This window comes from Taudactylus pleione, unplaced genomic scaffold (genome assembly GCF_031769625.1).
Source record: "Taudactylus pleione unplaced genomic scaffold, aTauple2 ptg000232l, whole genome shotgun sequence".
NCBI lineage: Eukaryota > Metazoa > Chordata > Amphibia > Anura > Myobatrachidae > Taudactylus > Taudactylus pleione.
In genome coordinates, this window is record NW_028284634.1 from 744,127 (window position 1) to 761,905 (window position 17,779).

The 17,779-nt window shown below is 40.6% G+C and overlaps 2 protein-coding genes across 2 annotated transcripts in view; both read left to right on the plus strand.

Moving 5' to 3' along the window:
* Positions 1 to 8,031, plus strand: part of LOC148516897 (tetraspanin-18-like) — a 40,430-nt gene extending 32,399 nt beyond the window's left edge. The window contains exon 7 of the mRNA XM_088479428.1: positions 7,859 to 8,031. Coding sequence (XP_088335554.1) covers positions 7,859 to 7,906 — 48 coding nt within the window. The 3' untranslated portion in view covers positions 7,907 to 8,031. The remainder of the gene's footprint in view (positions 1 to 7,858) is intronic.
* A 7,200-nt stretch (positions 8,032 to 15,231) lies between these two features.
* On the plus strand, positions 15,232 to 17,556 carry LOC148516898 (uncharacterized). The gene is made up of 2 exons (XM_088479426.1): positions 15,232 to 15,402; positions 17,005 to 17,556. The coding sequence occupies exons 1-2, from the start codon at positions 15,232 to 15,234 to the stop codon at positions 17,554 to 17,556; spliced, it is 723 nt and encodes a 240-aa protein (XP_088335552.1).
* Positions 17,557 to 17,779: the final 223 nt, after the last annotated feature.

Here is a 17,779-nt window from a genome sequence, read left to right on the forward strand (position 1 = left end):
GGGCTGATAGTCTATGAGGTGTACATGCCACATGGCACTGGCCACATCCAGCTAGTGCTGGTCACAACTACTCTGCTTCTCACAATAGCCCTTTGAACTTTTTTAGTCCCAGGCCCATTGGGCCCTTCTCCAGCCCTGTTTGTTGGTATGATCTGTCAACAGTCATTAATTTTACATGAAAATCTCAACATAGTCATAAAGTCAAAGTTGACCATGTTGACATTCATCATGTAGAGACTGATGAATTGTCAACATGTTAGAGTATTTTCATATCATTCCTGGTGTTCCATTGGAGACATACATGCTCCTTAGGGATGCAACGTGTCCACCACTGCTTCTGGGTCCTGGCGATCATGTGACTGCCACTTTGGGGTCAGCCTTCTGATGCTGCAGCATTTCAGTGAGTATTCCTCAGCTATCCCTGACCTTAATCCCTAATCCTAACCCTCCTTCTAATGCCTAACCCTAAACCGTTGTAATTTCTACACCGTTCACCTGATTTGGATGTAATTACCCTCAAATTAAATCTGAAAGTCTGCAGTTAAAGTACATCTTGTTTGTTTCATTTCAAAGCCATTGTGGTGGTGAATAGAGGCCAAAATAGGAAAATTCTGTCAATGTCCCAATATTTATGGACCTGACTGTATAACTTACAATAACATGACCTATCAAAAAATATTCAATTAATTCAAAACAATCATAATCATTAAAGGAGAGTGAAAAATAAAAAAGTAAGTATAATTTTCATCTTCCTTTGTCTCACTAGTCTCTTGTGCTTGCTAGCTGAACTACATATGTCCATATGCGTTGCTGCTGGATTCTCTGTACGTATCTCCCTTGCCAGCATCATCCCCCACAATACACTTCCTCCTCCACCCTTTTGAATACATGAGAAGAAATTACATGGATTCAATCTTAGCTAACTGCTGCTGGATATGAAATGTTACTTTTAAATTCCTGTTGTTCTGTGAATATCAATGATCACTAATGGAATTTCATGGCTTTATTCTATTTCATAAACAAATTACTGTGTGGGGCCCTCTTCTAAAATTAAATCAGTGAATATTATCAAAGTTACTCTAAAAAAACAATTAGGACAGGTTTGGTACATATCAAACAGAAAAACAAGACTTTAAACATTCACCTATCATTCATTGAACATATAACAGATTATAACATTTTTAAATAGCAACACCTTTGTTTAGGGTGACCAATAAATCCCAAAAGATTGACTCCAGGACGGAACATTAGCTGCAATGGGGATACAGATGCCAGGAGAACATTTTTTACTCACCCGGGAATTTGTCCTGGCATCTCCGTCCCCAGAACATGATCTCATGTCTGTCCAATGGTAGTCAATACTGCTGGGCATCTCACTGAAAATTTCCATGTTGTTGGATCTGGTCAGTAATTATAGTTTAACAAATTCAGTTCTTGGTCACCCTCAGGGCTTTGTCTGCTATAGCCTACATATGATCATATGGAGAAAAGAGACACTGGACACGAATGTGTATAACCACAAGCATCTCCTCTCTGGGTTGAATGCTCCAAGTGCAACAATTTATACACTCCAGATTGCTCACAAAAAATACATCTGTTGTTCATTAAAGCAGTGAAACTGATGAGCTGGCAGTAACTTCTAGAGTAAGCATTTGAATTTAAAATTCCATCCCATATATGTACATATGCTTTGCTGTGCATACAGTGCATCCGGAAAGTATTCACAAAGCTTCACTTTTTTCCACATTTTGTTATGTTACAGCCTTATTCCAAAATTGAATAAATTCATTTTTGTCCTCAAAATTCTATACACAATACCTCATAATGACAACATGTAGAATTGACCTTGAGATTTTTGCAAATTAAATAAAAAAAACCACTAAGAATTCACATGTACATAACTATTCACAGCCTTTGCCTTGAAGCTCAAAATTGAGCTCAGATGCATCCTGTTTCCACTAATCATCCTTGAGATGTTCCTACAGCTTAATTGGAGTCTACCTGTGGTAAATGCAGTGGATGGACATGATTTTGAAAGGCATACACCTGTCTATATAAGGTCCCACACTTGACAGTGCATGTCAGAGCACAAACCAAGCATGAAATCCAAGGAATTGTTTGTAGACCTCTGAGACAGGATAGTCTCGAGGCACAAATCTGGAGAAGGGTACAGAAAATTATCTGCTGCTTTGAAGGTCTCAAAGAGCACAGTGGCCTCCATCATCCATAAATGGAAGAAGATCGGAACCACCAGGACTCTTCCTAGAGTTGGCCGGCCATCTAAACTGAGAGATCGGGAGAGAAGGGCCCTAGTCAGGGAGGTGATCAACAACCCGATGGTCACTCTGTCAGAGCTACAGCATTCTTTTGTGGAGAGAGAAGAACCTTCCAGAAGGACAACCATCTCTGCAGCAGGCCTGTATGGTAGAGTGGCCAGGCAGAAGCCACTCCTTAGTAAAAAGCACATGGCAGCCCACATAGAGTTTGCCAAAAGGCACCTGAAGGACTCTCAGACCATGAGAGACAAAGATTGAACTCTTTGGTGTGAATGGCAGGCATTATGTTTGGAGGAAACCAGGCACCGCTCTTCACCAGGCCAATACCAACCCTACAGTGAAGCATGGTGGTGGCAGTATCATGCTGTGGGGATGTTTTTCAGTGGCAGTAACTGGCTGGGAGATTAGTCAGGATAGAGGGAAAGATGAATGCAGCAATGTACAGAGACATCCTGGATGAAAACCTGCTCCAGAGCGCTCTTGACCTCAGACTGGGGTGGCGGTTCATGTTTCAGCAGGACAATGACCCTAAGCACACAGCCAAGATATCAAAGGATTGGCTTCAGGACAACTCTGTGAATGTCCTTGAGTGGCCCAGCCAGAGCCCAGACTTGAATCCAATTGAACATCTCTGGAGAGATCTGAAAATGGCTGTGCATCAATGCTTCCCATCCAACCTGTTGGATCTTGAGAGGTGCTGCAAAGAGGAACAGGCGAAACTGCCCAAAGATAGGTGTGCCAAGCTTGTGGCATCATATTCAAAAAGACTTGAGACTGTAATTGCTGCCAAAGGTGCATCAACAAAGTATTGAGCAAAGGTTGTGAATACTTATGTACATGTGATTTTTTCATTTTTTTTAAATTCAATTTGTAAAAATCACAAAAAAACTTTTTACACGTTGTCATTATGGGGTATTGTGTGTAGAATTTTGAGGATGAAAATTAATTTATTCCATTTTGGAATAAGGCTGTAACATAACAAAATGTGGAAAGAGTGAAGCATTGTGAATACTTTCCGGATGCACTGTATGTGACAGGCTCTGTACAATGAATTAACTCACTCCTGTCCTGTACATTTACTTTCTATGTATACGTGGCATACTTGAAAACAAGATGGCTTTTTACAAAATGGCTTCTATACTTCCACAGCATTAAAATAATGTGTAAAAAATAAATGTTAAGGCAGTCTCTGCCTTAACATTTATTTAGCAAACCGATGAGAAATGCACTGAATGTAGCTGTTTTATGGGCAATATTGTTTTTTTATCATTAGTCTTTAAAATGAACCAACCTAAATCAATATTCAAATTTTAAAGTGAATAACAGCTCAGCTAGTAGTAAACATATAAACAATATAATTTTGAACTTTGGTTAAATCTATTAAAGACTATGAATTTTGGAGATGATGCCGAGTTGGATCTATACCAGTTCGCATATTGTAATAAACACAAATTGGTTCTGCGCATGGATATACAAATTTTCTAACATCTGAGAGCTGGGGCAGTTGTGGGATGGGGCAATCTATAGTAAGCTGAGTGCAATAAGAAGACACATAACTTGGAACAGATGCAGACCTTCAAAGAGATGCATACACTCAAAAACTTATCAATTGCAAGTGATTAAGGGCAAGTCATATATACAATAAAAATTATGGTCACCAGCCAGGAGTGTAGCCAGAACTTTCTGGGCCCCATTGCAACATTTTGAAGGAGCCTTAACCCATTGCTACTAGAGAGGCACCTCTCTCCACAGTGGTTGTTCATTTTATGCCCCATAGAAGTGCCCTAGTTCACATTATACCACACTATCTATGCCAACAGTTCATATTATGCCACATTGTATCCTCCCCAGTGCACAATATATTATGGATCCCATTTATTAATTATCGCAATTGCTATGCAATCTGGGCATGACATTACAGCCCATGATCGGATTGTAAGATGCAATCCTATCGCTGGAATGTATCCTCCGGCACATACAGGGTCACAGGCTCCGAAAGGAGCCCAACCAGCTGCACATGTGCAGCAGCCATTGTTGGCGAGGGTTCCAAAGGAACCCTTCACCAACTAATTATGTGATGTGTGATCCATTGGCTACAGCGGCTAATACAATTTTCAGATGACATTAGCTGTGGGGCCAATATCTGGAATGCATTGCATTCCTATGTTGGTAAATTTGGCAGCATCGCATCACCCATAGAAACGCATTCGGTTCAAATCCCGGCAGCGCCAGCCCGACGAGGAAGGAAATCCAGATCGTCTGAAAGGTAAGTATGATCTAACCCAACTATACCCCCTATCCCTAACCCTCCTTTAGGGTGCCTAACCCTAACCTCCCCCCCCTGTGCCTAACTCTAATCCCCGCTCTAAGTGCCTAAACCTAACCCCCCCTTTCCCCGCTGCCTAAACCTAAGTCCCCCAGGGGAGTGCCTAACCCTAACCTTCCCCCGGGGGTGCCTAACCCTAATCCTCCCTCCCCCCTAGCCTAACCCTAACCTCCCGGTGGGGTGCCTAACCCTAAGTTCCCCCCCGGGAACCCTAAACCTAACCCTCCCCCACCGCGGCTGTCTGCGCTCGGCGCCCGGCATCCCTTTGATTGGGATGCCTGGCGCCAGTGTCCCGGCGTAGGTTAGTTAACCCACGCCGGGATTCTGTAGTCTAGATGCCGACAATTGGCATAGTGACCGCCGGCATCTTAAACGTATCCCATAGAAACAAATGAGGAATGCAGCTGCCAGTGGGATTGTAGGGTTCGCAGCAAGTATCGGAGATATCTCCTGCGGTTCTTCCTTCATACATCTGGGGAAAACGTTATATTTGCGGTTAACCCCCATAGCAATGGCACCCCTTGCAACAACTGTAGTTACACCCATGTCACAAACACTGGCTAACCACTACTGATTGGCTGATTCTGGATTCACCAGTCAATGTGATCCTTTTTTTAAAAAAAAAAAATAAAAATAATTAATTGATTGTGCATATATTATTCATTTTTATGGGTATACTTTAGTAAAAGTACATGTGAAGGAGAGTTATTAGAGCTGTATTCATAAAGTTTTTTTTCATTTAAACATAATAGTGAATGTGTGTTTGACTAGCAAAACAAAAGTTTAAAAAATTGGATGTAAGTTTATTTCATGTATGTCTGACGTGAATGTGGCACATATTCAACTGGTGCAGGCCAGCCTGCATGTTGCAATTTGTCCAACTGTGCATGTGCATGCAAATGTGTTTTTTTACTGAATTAATTTAGGTTATTTTTATATATAGAAAAAGACAAAAGTAGTAGGTGGCACTTATCATTCACAACAAGGGATGGTATATCAATATTTCTTTAAATCAAAAAGTATTCTGAATAATAAATGATCAACAATTATAAAACTCCTGGGAGTGGGGTTATAAATATATTAATATAATCACAATAGAAACTTTTGTATCGCTGATAGGTAGTAACAATTAACAATTGTATCAGGTTGTTATAGCAGTTCAAAATCCCAGCTCTCCATAGTACTCACAGTACATATGCGTGAAGCACCACTCTAGCGGACTTCAGACTGTGAATCCTCTGGCAATGTGAATATTCCTCCCGGTGCTATGTCGCGGCTTCTCTCTCCACGGACCTCACCGACCTCAGCTCTGTGAGTCTCACACTCCCGCAGGGCTAAACGGTGTCACGTGGGATGCTGGCAACTGCAGATGGGATTCACAGGGGAGCTCTGCTGCAAATCTCATATAGTTGGTAAAGTCTTGCCACAAGTCTCGTGATCTCCATATCCTCAAAGCGTTTCTCCGCACTTGGGCGGCTTCACGCATATGGACTGTGAGGACTGTGAGTACTGTGGAGAGCTAAGATTTTGAACTGTCCCTTATTCATTATTTATATACATACTCCTGATGTTTTGAATTCCACTATTGGAGCATTGGAAATATTGACTTCTGGCAGTGAGCATTTAACAGCTATAACAATCTGCTACAATTGTTACTACCTATCAGTGATACAATAGTTTCTATTGAGAACTGCTACACAACAATATTGCTATATATTAAAGACTTTTAGGGGTATTCAATATGGGTGCGATAACATCGTTTTTTGCATTAATATCGCACGTTTTAACGTTTTTGCCTTAATATCACTGGTTTTAGCTTTACACTGTATTCAATTTCAGAGACTTATCGCAGTTTTGAAAAGTCTTTGATAAAAAACGGTGATAACTTTTCACCATTGAATAGGTGTCGAAAAAAAGTGCAGAATTGGGGTTTAGGGGTGCAAGCTTAAAAAAAATAGCCTGCACCCCTGAGATTGACATTTAAAAAAGAACTGTGTCAAAAAAAGTTAAAAAAAAATAGGGACACCCCAAAAAATTTATTTAAAAATTGGGGTGCAAAAAAAAAAAGGAAAAAAATTGTTAAACAATAGGCAAATAGGTTCAGGGCTTTTCTGCATGTATGCGGCAGGTGTTTTCTAGAATAGAATTATAGCGGCAGGTGCACAAATGCAGAATTTTTAAAAACTTACTTTAGGGACATCAAAATATACTAGTACCCATTTTCATGTACCCCAAATTTGATGGGACCACTTAAAAAAACGAAAAAAAATAACCTAAGTGCTCTTCTGCACTGCAATAACCTATTTGCCTATTGTTTAACAATTTTTTTCCATTTTTTTTTGCACCCCAATTTTTACATAAATTTTTTGGGATGTCCCTATTTTTTTTTTTACTTTTTTTGACACAGTTCTTTTTTAAATGTCAATCTCAGGGGTGCAGGCTATTTTTTTTAAGCCTGCACCCCTAAACCCCAATTCTGCACTTTTTTTCGACACCTATTCAATGGTGAAAAGTTATCACCGTTTTTTATCAAAGACTTTTCAAAACTGCGATAAGTCTTTGAAATTGAATACGGTGTAAAACTAAAACAAGTGATATTTACGCAAAAACATTAAAAAGTGCGATATTAACGCAAAAAATGATGTTATCGCACCCATATTGAATACCCCTATTTGTTGGATAGTGAAACCCCACTCATAGTGGTTGATTTCATTCTGAAAGTTGCCTGCCACAAGCTGATTTATATTTGCTGATTTTATTGGATGTATATATTTATTTTATATTGTGATTATATGTATTTATAACCCCACTCCTGGGAGTTTTATAATTATTGATCATTTATTATTCAGAATACTTTTTGATTTAATATACCATCCCTTGCTGTGAATGATAAGCGCCACCTACTACTTTTGTCTTTTTCTGTTTTATTGTTAGAGGTGTGGAAAAGCCTCTTGCAGGTGTGCAGCATTGAATACCAGCAGGGGAGTTAGATCTTTACACTCCCACTGGCGCCTGGGCTATTATCTTACCTTATATTTTTATATATACTCTACAGTAGTTGTAGTATTTATCTGGTTGTCTCTATGTAGGTAGCATGTGCTGAAATAAAAGTATAAAACTGTTAAAGTAAATACTATATAATGTTACAGTGTCAACTGTACTAATAAAAAATACTTTCTCTGTATTATTTTAGATAGATAGATAACTATATAGATAGTTATATTATGAGACTTACCTTTATATGTTTTATCCACAGATGTTCGCCATGTTCTTTGCTCTTTGTCTTTACTACAACTTTGACTAAGAGACCAGGCTGGAAGAAGACAATTGTATCTATCTGGATATCTGCTGAGGTCATATTCACACATTTTGGACATTTCCCTTTACAATTACAAGAGTTAGGAGTCTATGTACTAAGCAGTGATAAGTTACAGAGTGAAAAGTGATAAGTCTGTGATAAGTGCCAGCCAATCAGCTTCCAACTGTCATCTCACAGGCTGTGTTTGAAAAATGACAGTTGGGAGCTGATTGGCTGGCACTTATCACTTCCTTATCACTTTTCACTCTGTCACTTATCACTGCTTAGTACATAGACCCCATAAACTGGTCACAGGCACAAATATCACTGTTCCAGCTCTGACTGTAGAATTGATAGGTGCCGTAACCACTTATCGTCACTTGTATATTTTCTATATCCTACTTAGTCACTGTAATCAATAGCTTACTACATCTGCAGTATTTAACACACTGAAACAGTAATTTAATTATAGTTGGTTAAGATGATTAACAGTTTCATGGATTCACAGTATTTACATCAGTTTATACATTAGTGAGTAATGTATGTATGCCTTTATGTCCTTTATATTAGGCAGTTTAGTTGTTGCTAAAAGAATTACTACTGTAAAATGATACATGCTGCAAACTATATTATGCTCAAAGATCTTTGCACACAATTATATGCTATAAAATAATGCTGGATAAGTTATAATGTAAATCCTCACTGGAGAGATGTAAGGGATTGGGCACATACAGTAATTGGGTGACAGTAAATCAGCACCACACCACCTTACCAGGAGCAATTGCTGTTTTCTGAAGCATCCTCATGAGACACACCCAGGGGTATATTTACTAAAGTACAGATTTTTAGAAGTGGAGATGTTGCACATAGCGACCAATCAGATTCTACTTAACATTTATCTAGCACATTCTAAGAGATAATAGCTCAAATCTGAATGGTTGCTATGGGCAACATCTCTACTTCTAAAAATGCGCACTTTAGTAAATATACCCCCTAGCATTGAATGCTCCAGGAGATCATCTGTGAACATTGAAATGAGATTGAGGGGATGGAGTTTGTGCATTTTATTTCAGAAAAATAGATGGAATATAATTTATTTCCAGTTCAGACAGTGGGTGTGTCCTTATATATGTGCAGTAAACAATAGATATGTTCAAATCTAAATAAATTGTGCATTCACGTATATTTCAGTTAATAATATAACCTTTTCTAATCATATATGTCCATCTGATGGCTCAGGTATACTGTACAGCAAGAAGACAGCAAAAACTGTGCTCTTACAGTCTTCTCTTCTACTTGGTTAAAATTACAGAGAAAACGTCCATGTGCCTAATATGTTACATGACCTATGTAAAAATATTTATGTTATTGTGTAAAAGCCAATATTTTGCATCTGTTGGGTACCTTTATCAAAATGTTTTCATAGTAAAATTGTAGATTACATTTTATTTAAAAAATAGCATATTTAAGACAAAAAATGTTTACAAAGCAAATGGGTACACAAGTAACAAATAAATCCAGAATATAACATACAGGTATATTATACTGGCTATTCCACTCACATATTCACTGTAGGTCAGCATGAGGACCTGGAACTGCTGCAATTCAGATCAATGCTAGTTTATCCCTCTTACAGTACAGAAAGATACCTACTCTTTAATGGTTGCTAAGCAGGGCCCAATTAACAGTCCTGGATGCAGTTGGCCAGTGATTTTCAACCTTTTTCAACTTGCTGCAAACGGAACAAGATTTTAAAATTGCTAAGGCACAAAAAACACTCACAAATTGGCCCGCACAAGAAAACAAACACACACATTGGCCCTCACAGAAAAAACAATTACATTGGTTGGCCCCCACAGAAAAAAAAATCAATCACATAGCTCCCCACAGAAAAAAAAAACACATCGCTCCCAACAAGTAAAAAAATTACATTGGCCCCCCCACAGAAAAAAAAAAAGTAACCAGCTGAGAAGGCTCACTGTTGTCCCTAGCCTGTCCCTCATGAGCTGAGGTTGCTCAGTCACACTCAGCGACTGAGCACACAGTGCAGAGCTGGGAGTAGTGTGCAGGCGGGTGTGCAACATGGCATGTGTGACCTATGTTATGCCGCCATGTCTCCATAGGTCATGGCCTGGGCATGCCTGATCCTCCCAGAAGAGCCCAACGATTCCCGAGCCAGCAGTACAAGTGAAGTCATCTCTGACTTCTCTGACCTCGCAACACAATTGACAATCGCTCGCGGCACACTAGTGTGCCACGGCACAGTGGTTGAAAAATGCTGCCCTAGGCTAATATACTTGTAGCACCCATGTAATGCTGCTAACACATAGTACAGTACGTATGCATGCTCCGGATATTGCCTTTCATACTGCACATGTGAAGGTAAGGAAGGTTATACAACGGACATTTTTGATCTTGCCATCTAATGATGTTTGTGGAGGGTAAAGTAGACTTTAGGTTTTGGTTGGGGAATGTGGGGAAGATGATAGAAAATGCAGCTCTACAAGTTGCCTAGATGGCACTGTAGCACAATCTACATAAAGTAAAGGTTTTAGCAGTAAGTTACTCAGTCACATCGCTACAACAATCTGGTAGACACTTTGAAAACGTTTCCCCTAACACCACATCGGGATGGCTGATTAACGAACAATCTTCTTTAACTTATGTGGCTGACACCAACATGGCATTAATTAGATCTTCATTTTATTCCTAGGATGCTCTTTGCATTTTATTTTCCCTAGTCCTGGCACCCTAGGCTGCAGCCTAATCAGCCTAATGGTTGATCAGGCACTGTTGTTAAGACACTTTGGGGGAATTGTAATGAAGTGGGATCGGGAATTATCTGATATTTCTGATGTGGGATTTATAGCAGCTTTCTTGGGGTGTTTTATAGTAGGTTTTTTAAGGTAAAACTCAGCATTTTATATTGGAAGATATATATTTTCCAACCTAAAATGTCTTTAAAACATGCATCTTTAAATCCTTTTGGTTAATATAGTCAATTTTGACAAATCAAACTTCATTAAATATTCTCCTTTGTCAGCAATGTTAACTTACTTATACTGAGAACTCTTGTTCTTGGGAAAAAATCTGACAGCCTCATTCTATTTGCTAGCGAAACAAATTTATGTTTTTGAAACATTTGCCAAATTAACAAATTGAAGCATGCATTTCCTTATTTTGGGATTACCATAATAGTTGAGTTAATTTTTTTTAATATCTGATTTATGTTTGTCACAAAATACATTTTTGCTATATTTGGCTATGATTATGTTGGCCTCTGAAAAAGAAGTTGGGTTTAAGCCAAACTTTGGGGTGGCTAAGCTCAAGGAAGGTTTAGTCTTTGAATGTACTGCTGGAAATAACCTGGTTAATGTGATTACATGAAACAGTTTCAAAGATATGTTTTATCTGACACAAATTGTAATTTACTTATACCAAAAATATTAATATTAGTAAAAAACAATGTAATACAAATGTCCATTGTTTTAATAGTATTCACAGGAAAGCATCTAAACAAGATGGCATCTAATGGAATCTTATAATAAAAAGGCACACACTCTTGCATAGTTAGGAATTGAATGAATACAGTGAACTCTGGATAACTTGTATCTTACATAATATTTCTTCTTTAAATGTATTTGTATATAAGCCTTTGATAGAGCTAAAGTGGATGGAGATAAGTTCCAATCAAACAGCTACTAACTGCCATTTTTCAGACAGAGCCTGTTAAGTGACAATTAGGAGCTGATTAGTTGGTACTTTATCTCCATACACTTTATATCTCTCCGAAGCTTAGTACATAGTGCCCTTTGTTCTCCTACTTTTTGTGACATTTTGTAAACTTCTGCCTTATATCTACGCTTGGCTCCCAGTTTCTTTACAGGCTACAATAGTCATGGATTACACTTACAAATTAAATGTAAATTCATGGATAGTTATATGTATGTTAGTAAACTTGTGTCTGTTGCAGTTACAAAATTCCTCTGATTTTATTTCTACAGTAGCCTACTGTTTTATGTGGCCTCCAAACTTGGCCTACCATAGTTTGGACAGAATATATGAATGAAACTAACCACTCCCTCTCCAATGAATAACACAAATGTTATTATGCTGTGTTGTATATTAAGTGCACCTCACACATCTCACATTAACTTCTTATCCATATCATTGTATGTTGTCTGTTTGTATTATGATCCCCTCAATGTATAGTGCTGTGTAATATTTTGCTGTTTTCTAAATAAAAAAATGGTGATGGTAGTAGTAGTATTAATAATAATGTAACCAATGTATGTGTTTTTGGAATAACATCAGTTGTGGTACTACAGTCTTTCTAAGGGGAGATGTATTAAACCTTCTAAAATGGAGAAGTTGTCCCATAGAAGCCAATAAGCTTCTTGCTTTCATTTTACAAGCTGTGCTTGAAAAATGACAGTTAGGAGCTGATTGGTTGGTACTTTATATCTCTCTACTTTCTCTCTCTCCATGGCTTGATATATCACCTCAAAGTGTACTAGCTTTGCTCAGCTGGGCTGTGACTTTAAATGTGCACAAAAAGAAGAAATACAGGCAGGGGCATATCTACCCATTGGCCAGGATGGCAATTGCCAGAGGCACCGTCCAAAGGGGGGGGGCGCCGTCTGGCATTGCCACCAGCAGCCAAGGGGTGGACTACCCCCACTAGTCCCCCAGCCTCACAAGTGTAGGGCAGACCGCCGTGAGAGCGGTCTGCCCTACACAGAGTTTAGAAAACACACAGCCACCAGCGTGTGTTTGTTATAGCAGCCAGCCAATGAGAGTCAGACACTCTCATTTGCTGCTGCATCGTCCACGGATGGAGCCGGCTGGAGCCGGCTGGAGCTCAGTCATGAGCTCCATCTTCCGGCTCCCCCTGCAGCATGTGATGGGAGAGACGTTATAATGTCTCTCCCATAGTGCAAGAGAAGAGTCGGGACTCGGAGCGGACAGCGGCGGTCGCGTCAGGAGTGGGGATCAGGTATTTTTTTCTTCTATGTGTGTGTGTGTAAGCCTGGAACAGCAAGGGGGGGCACTGTATTGGGGATGGCCACTACTGGGGGCACTTTATGGGGGGGTGCCCGCTAATGTGGGGACCACTACTGGGGGCACTATATAGGGGGGGTCTACTACTGGGGGCACTATACAGGGGACTACTACTGGGGGCAGTGCAGGATAGGGAGGACTACTACTGGGGGCAATGCATAGGAGGGGGGGTGCCAGTCCATTACATTGCCAGGGGTGCTTGGATCCCTAGATACAACCCCAAATTAACTGATTGTATATAAATAAATAAATTTTTGCAGTGAATAGAGGTTTTTAGCATAATCTTGGCCAAGGTTATGGGCCTACCCACCACATCCGGGTAACCTCTGTTGGGTAGGTCCCTAACATACTAGGGTTCAAATCCAGAGCACAGGACACCTCCAAACTGGCCCAGCTAAGCCGCCCCAGGGCACCGCCATAGTAAGAGAAGTGCAGTGTAAAGAGATAGTTAAGAGCAGCCACAGCTGCATATAAAGAATGAAAATAAAAAAGTGACGTACATGTATAATAAACAAACAGTGAAGGGTTAAAATGTGTTATAAAGGAAAAATGTGTTATAATGAAGTGCCCTGAAATAGATCAGCCACAGCAATCCAGGGGGACCCACGCCCCAAAAATGAACCAAAGCTGCACTATACAGTCTAAAAATTTGCAGGACTTACCTATATTGTGCCTCTGACTGGTGTGCATATTACTATGCCAGACTCCATGCTCTAAACCAATGTAGTAAGGGTGCTAGTCTGAGTGGAAAGTGTCTCAGGCTTTCCAGGTATGCAAAGCAATGCACTGATTGGATTCATATAGGAAATGGGCCTCAGGCTGCACACCTTGAACATATATATACATAATTGTAGGTGCTACCTGTGGAGACAATTGATATATGCACAAAAAGAAGAAATACAGGTGCTCAACTCCAATTTAACTGACTGTATATAAATAAATACATTTTTGCAGTGAACAGAGGTTTTTGGCATAATCTTGTCCAAGGTTAGGGGCCTACCTACCACTCTTTTACACTGCACTTCTCTAACTATGGCGGTGCCCTGGGGTGGCTTAGCTGGGCCAGTTTGGAGGTGTCCTGCACTCTGGATTTGAACCCTAGTATGTTAGGGACCTACCCGACAGAGGTTACCCGGATGTGGTGGGTAGGCCCATAACCTTGGCCAAGATTATGCCAAAAACCTCTATTCATTGAAAAAATGTATTTATTTATATACAATATGTTAATTTGGAGTTGAGCACCTGTATTTCTTCTTACTGTGCATATATCAATTGTCTCCACAGGTAACACCTCCAATTATGTATATATATGTTCAAGGTGTGCAGTCTGAGGTCCATTTCCGCTGTGACTTTAAATGCACAGAAATAATTTTTTAATTAGCAGAAAGTTGCAAATGAAGCACAAAGGAACTTGGCATGAGAAAAAGATACTGCCGCTGCATCGTAGCGCTTTGTATACATATTCAAACAAACACAGATATACAAATATCGCACATCAATTGATGAGTGTAATCTAGGAAAGTAGTTTTGTCAGCTGTTTTATTTATGTGACTCATGCTAGCCATACATTAGTACTTCCAGCATAAGATAAGATTCATCTTACGATTTCCCTTGAACTTCCCGGCAGCTTCCTGGCAGTCCGGCCGTACAATTTTGTGGTTTTTTCACACACGATTTACACACAATCTGATGTATGATCAGACGTCTCTATACGATGGATCGTGGTATGATTGATCGTGTGGCTCACATAAAAACATGTAATCCAATAGAATGTGCCGAAATTTAAATAGATGGCTGGGCTTCACTGGGGGTATAAAAATCGGCAGCCATTTTAAGGTCTGCGCACTTCTGTTTGCTCTGTGACTAGTGAGGCTTGTTTTTACCCCGCTGTACGCTCCACATTGCTAGCTACTGTGCATTGCTTTGTATTGCCTGGCTTTACAAAGTGCTTTATCCTGCTCTATTTCCTGTGTTCTATCCTGCTTTTTGTGGTGATGGATCCCTATCGTTATAGAGCTCTGCTGTCCTATGCTGTGATCAAACTTAGTGAGGAGAGGGAGAGGGGCCAGCATGGGAGAAGGATGAGGTCCTGTTGGACCAAGGATTGGCTGCTGGAGAGGTAGAGGTGATCCTACATGCCTCTGCTGATGGAGATGAGGGAGAACAATCTGGACGACTACCGCAACTTCCTGCGGATGGATGACACTACATTCCAGGAATTGCTAAGTCTGGTGACCCCCTATATCCGTAAGCAGGACACCAAGTTTTAGATGGCCATCACGGCCGAGGAAAGGCTCGTGACTAAGCTGAGGTACCTGGCTACGGGACACTCCTTCAAAGATCTAAAGTTTGGGACCCGCGTCTCGGCTCAAGCTTTGGGACGCATTATCCCTGAGATGTGCATGGCTATCGTGAAGGTGCTGCAGTTCCGTTATTGCAAGGTAAAGATAAAACACACACCACACTTTTTTTTATAGTTATACCACAAAAATGTTTTATGTAAACTTTCATTAGCTTGTTAAATATTAAAGAATCAATAAAACTTTTTTTTGTGTGTTTTTGCAGCCAACATGGTCTATAAATGTTTTAAACATACATACATATTTTTAATAAAATATATATATCGAATTTTAAAGTGCAAAAAGCATCTTCAAGATACCTTATCCCTAATAAGTATGGCCCGGTATGAGCTATGGTATTTGTGGCACAGATTTCAGGGGTGCAAACACATGCTGCAAGTGCAAACTCAGTAACAAACAGATGCTGCAAGTGCAAACTCAGTGGTCCCGGCCCCATTGAGATGCACTTCCAGCATGTGTTCATTAACCCACCTGAGTCTGTGTCACAGTCACCATGCTGCATACAGCACCATACTTATCAGGGAGTATGAAACTTCCTCATTACTGTGCTAAACTATGCCAACATGGCAGTTTTTGGGTAGAAAACAACTGTATAAAAGTGCAAAAGTATCTTCAAGTTACCCAATTCCTCATAAGTATGGTGCGGTATGAGCTATGGTGTTTGTGGCACAGATTTCAGGGGTGCAAACACATGCTGCAAGTGCAAACTCAGTGGTCCTGGCCCCATTGAGATGCACTTCCAGCATGTGTTCATTAACCCGCCTGAGTCTGTGTCAATAACACCATGCTGCATACAGCACCATACTTATCAGGGAGTATGAAACTTCCTCATTACTTTGCTAAACTATGCCAACATGGCAGTTTTTGGGTAGAAAACAACTGTATAAAAGTGCAAAAGTATCATTTCTGGGGGGCCCACATCACAATTGTGCAAAAGCATAATTTTCCTCATCTGCTTCGCATAATAGAGAGAAAATACTGGGCTGGGAGGGTGGAGAACTGGGTTGTTAGGAGTAGGTGGATTTAGGAGGACGTTGGTAGTAGGAGGTGGATGGGGAGGAGATTGGTAGGAGGAGGTTGGTAGGAGGAGGTGGATGGGGGAGGAGGTTGGTAGGAGGAGGTGGATGAGGAGGAGGTTGGCAGGAGGAGGTGGATGGGAGAGTAGTTTGGAAGAAGGAGGTGGATGGGGAGGAGGTTGGTACTAGAGCAGGAAGGTAGGGTGTCAGTAGTTGGCCATTGGTGTTAGATATGTTTGTGTAGAATAGTAGGAGGGTGGCGGCATGGTGAGTGTATGGGGGGCAGGAACTGTGGGCTGGGTTACAATGGTTGTGTCAGATATCAGTAGAGGGTTCCGTGCTTTGAAGATCAGTTCGAACGTCAGTCTTTCAAACTGTATCCTTTGGTCTTGGCCCACTCCTCTCAGTGCTGCGCTCACATAGGCAGCAATGTGGTCAAATTCATTTGAAGGTTTTAAGAGTGCTTCTCTGGCCTGTCAAAGTAGTGGGCCCTCATCCGGAGTATTTTTATTTTATCGCTGTTGCTTTTTGGATACAGGGGGGGGGTGGAGATGCCACACTTTCATCTCCACTGGCAAAAGGTCTGGGGTGCTGGAGAGGTCAGGAGTCTGTTAATAGAGAAAAATAAATACAATTTCATATATTATTATTTTTTTCTATTTCACAGTTCCGTACAAGCACTGATGAGTGGATAGCCATTGGGGATGAGTTTGAGATCTGTTGGCAGTTCCCTAACTGCGGGGGAGATATTGATGGCAAATATATTAGGATTACCCCACCTCCCAACAGCGGGTCATATTATTACAAATATAAGGAGTGCTTCAGCGTTATTCTGATGGTGGTGGTGAACACCAACTACGAGTTCCTGTTCATAGATGTGGGGAAGAACGGACATGCTTCAGAAGGTGGCTCCTTTAAGAACACAGCATTCTACCAACGGCTCACCACGAAGACCCTGCATTTACCTTCGAGAGAAGCTACGAAACATGGCCTCAATTACAAATTCGTAGCTGACGAGGCTTTCACCCTTCATGAGAATGTAATGAAGCAATTCCCACAGAGGGCACTGAATCTTGAGAAGCGGGTCTTTAATTACCAGCTATCTTGGGCAAGGCATATTGTTGAGAATGCCTTTGGGATTCTGAGCAACCGATTCCGGATTTTGCATACCCCAATAAATTTAAAGGTCAAGAAGATTGACTGGGTGGTCATCACTTGATGTATCATGCGCAACTTCCTGCACAAGAAAGCCACACAGCAAAGGTTATTGGGTACAGCTGCAGTGGAAGACCTAGACCATCTGGAAGAGGTTGCTCAGTTCCCCTCAATGGAGGTACCACCAGTGATGGAAACCGGGAGTGCTCTGGCCAAAAAGGTCAGAGAGGAATATACTGTGTGGACTACTTTAATGAGGACGATTCGGTGCTGTGGCAGGAGGAGTA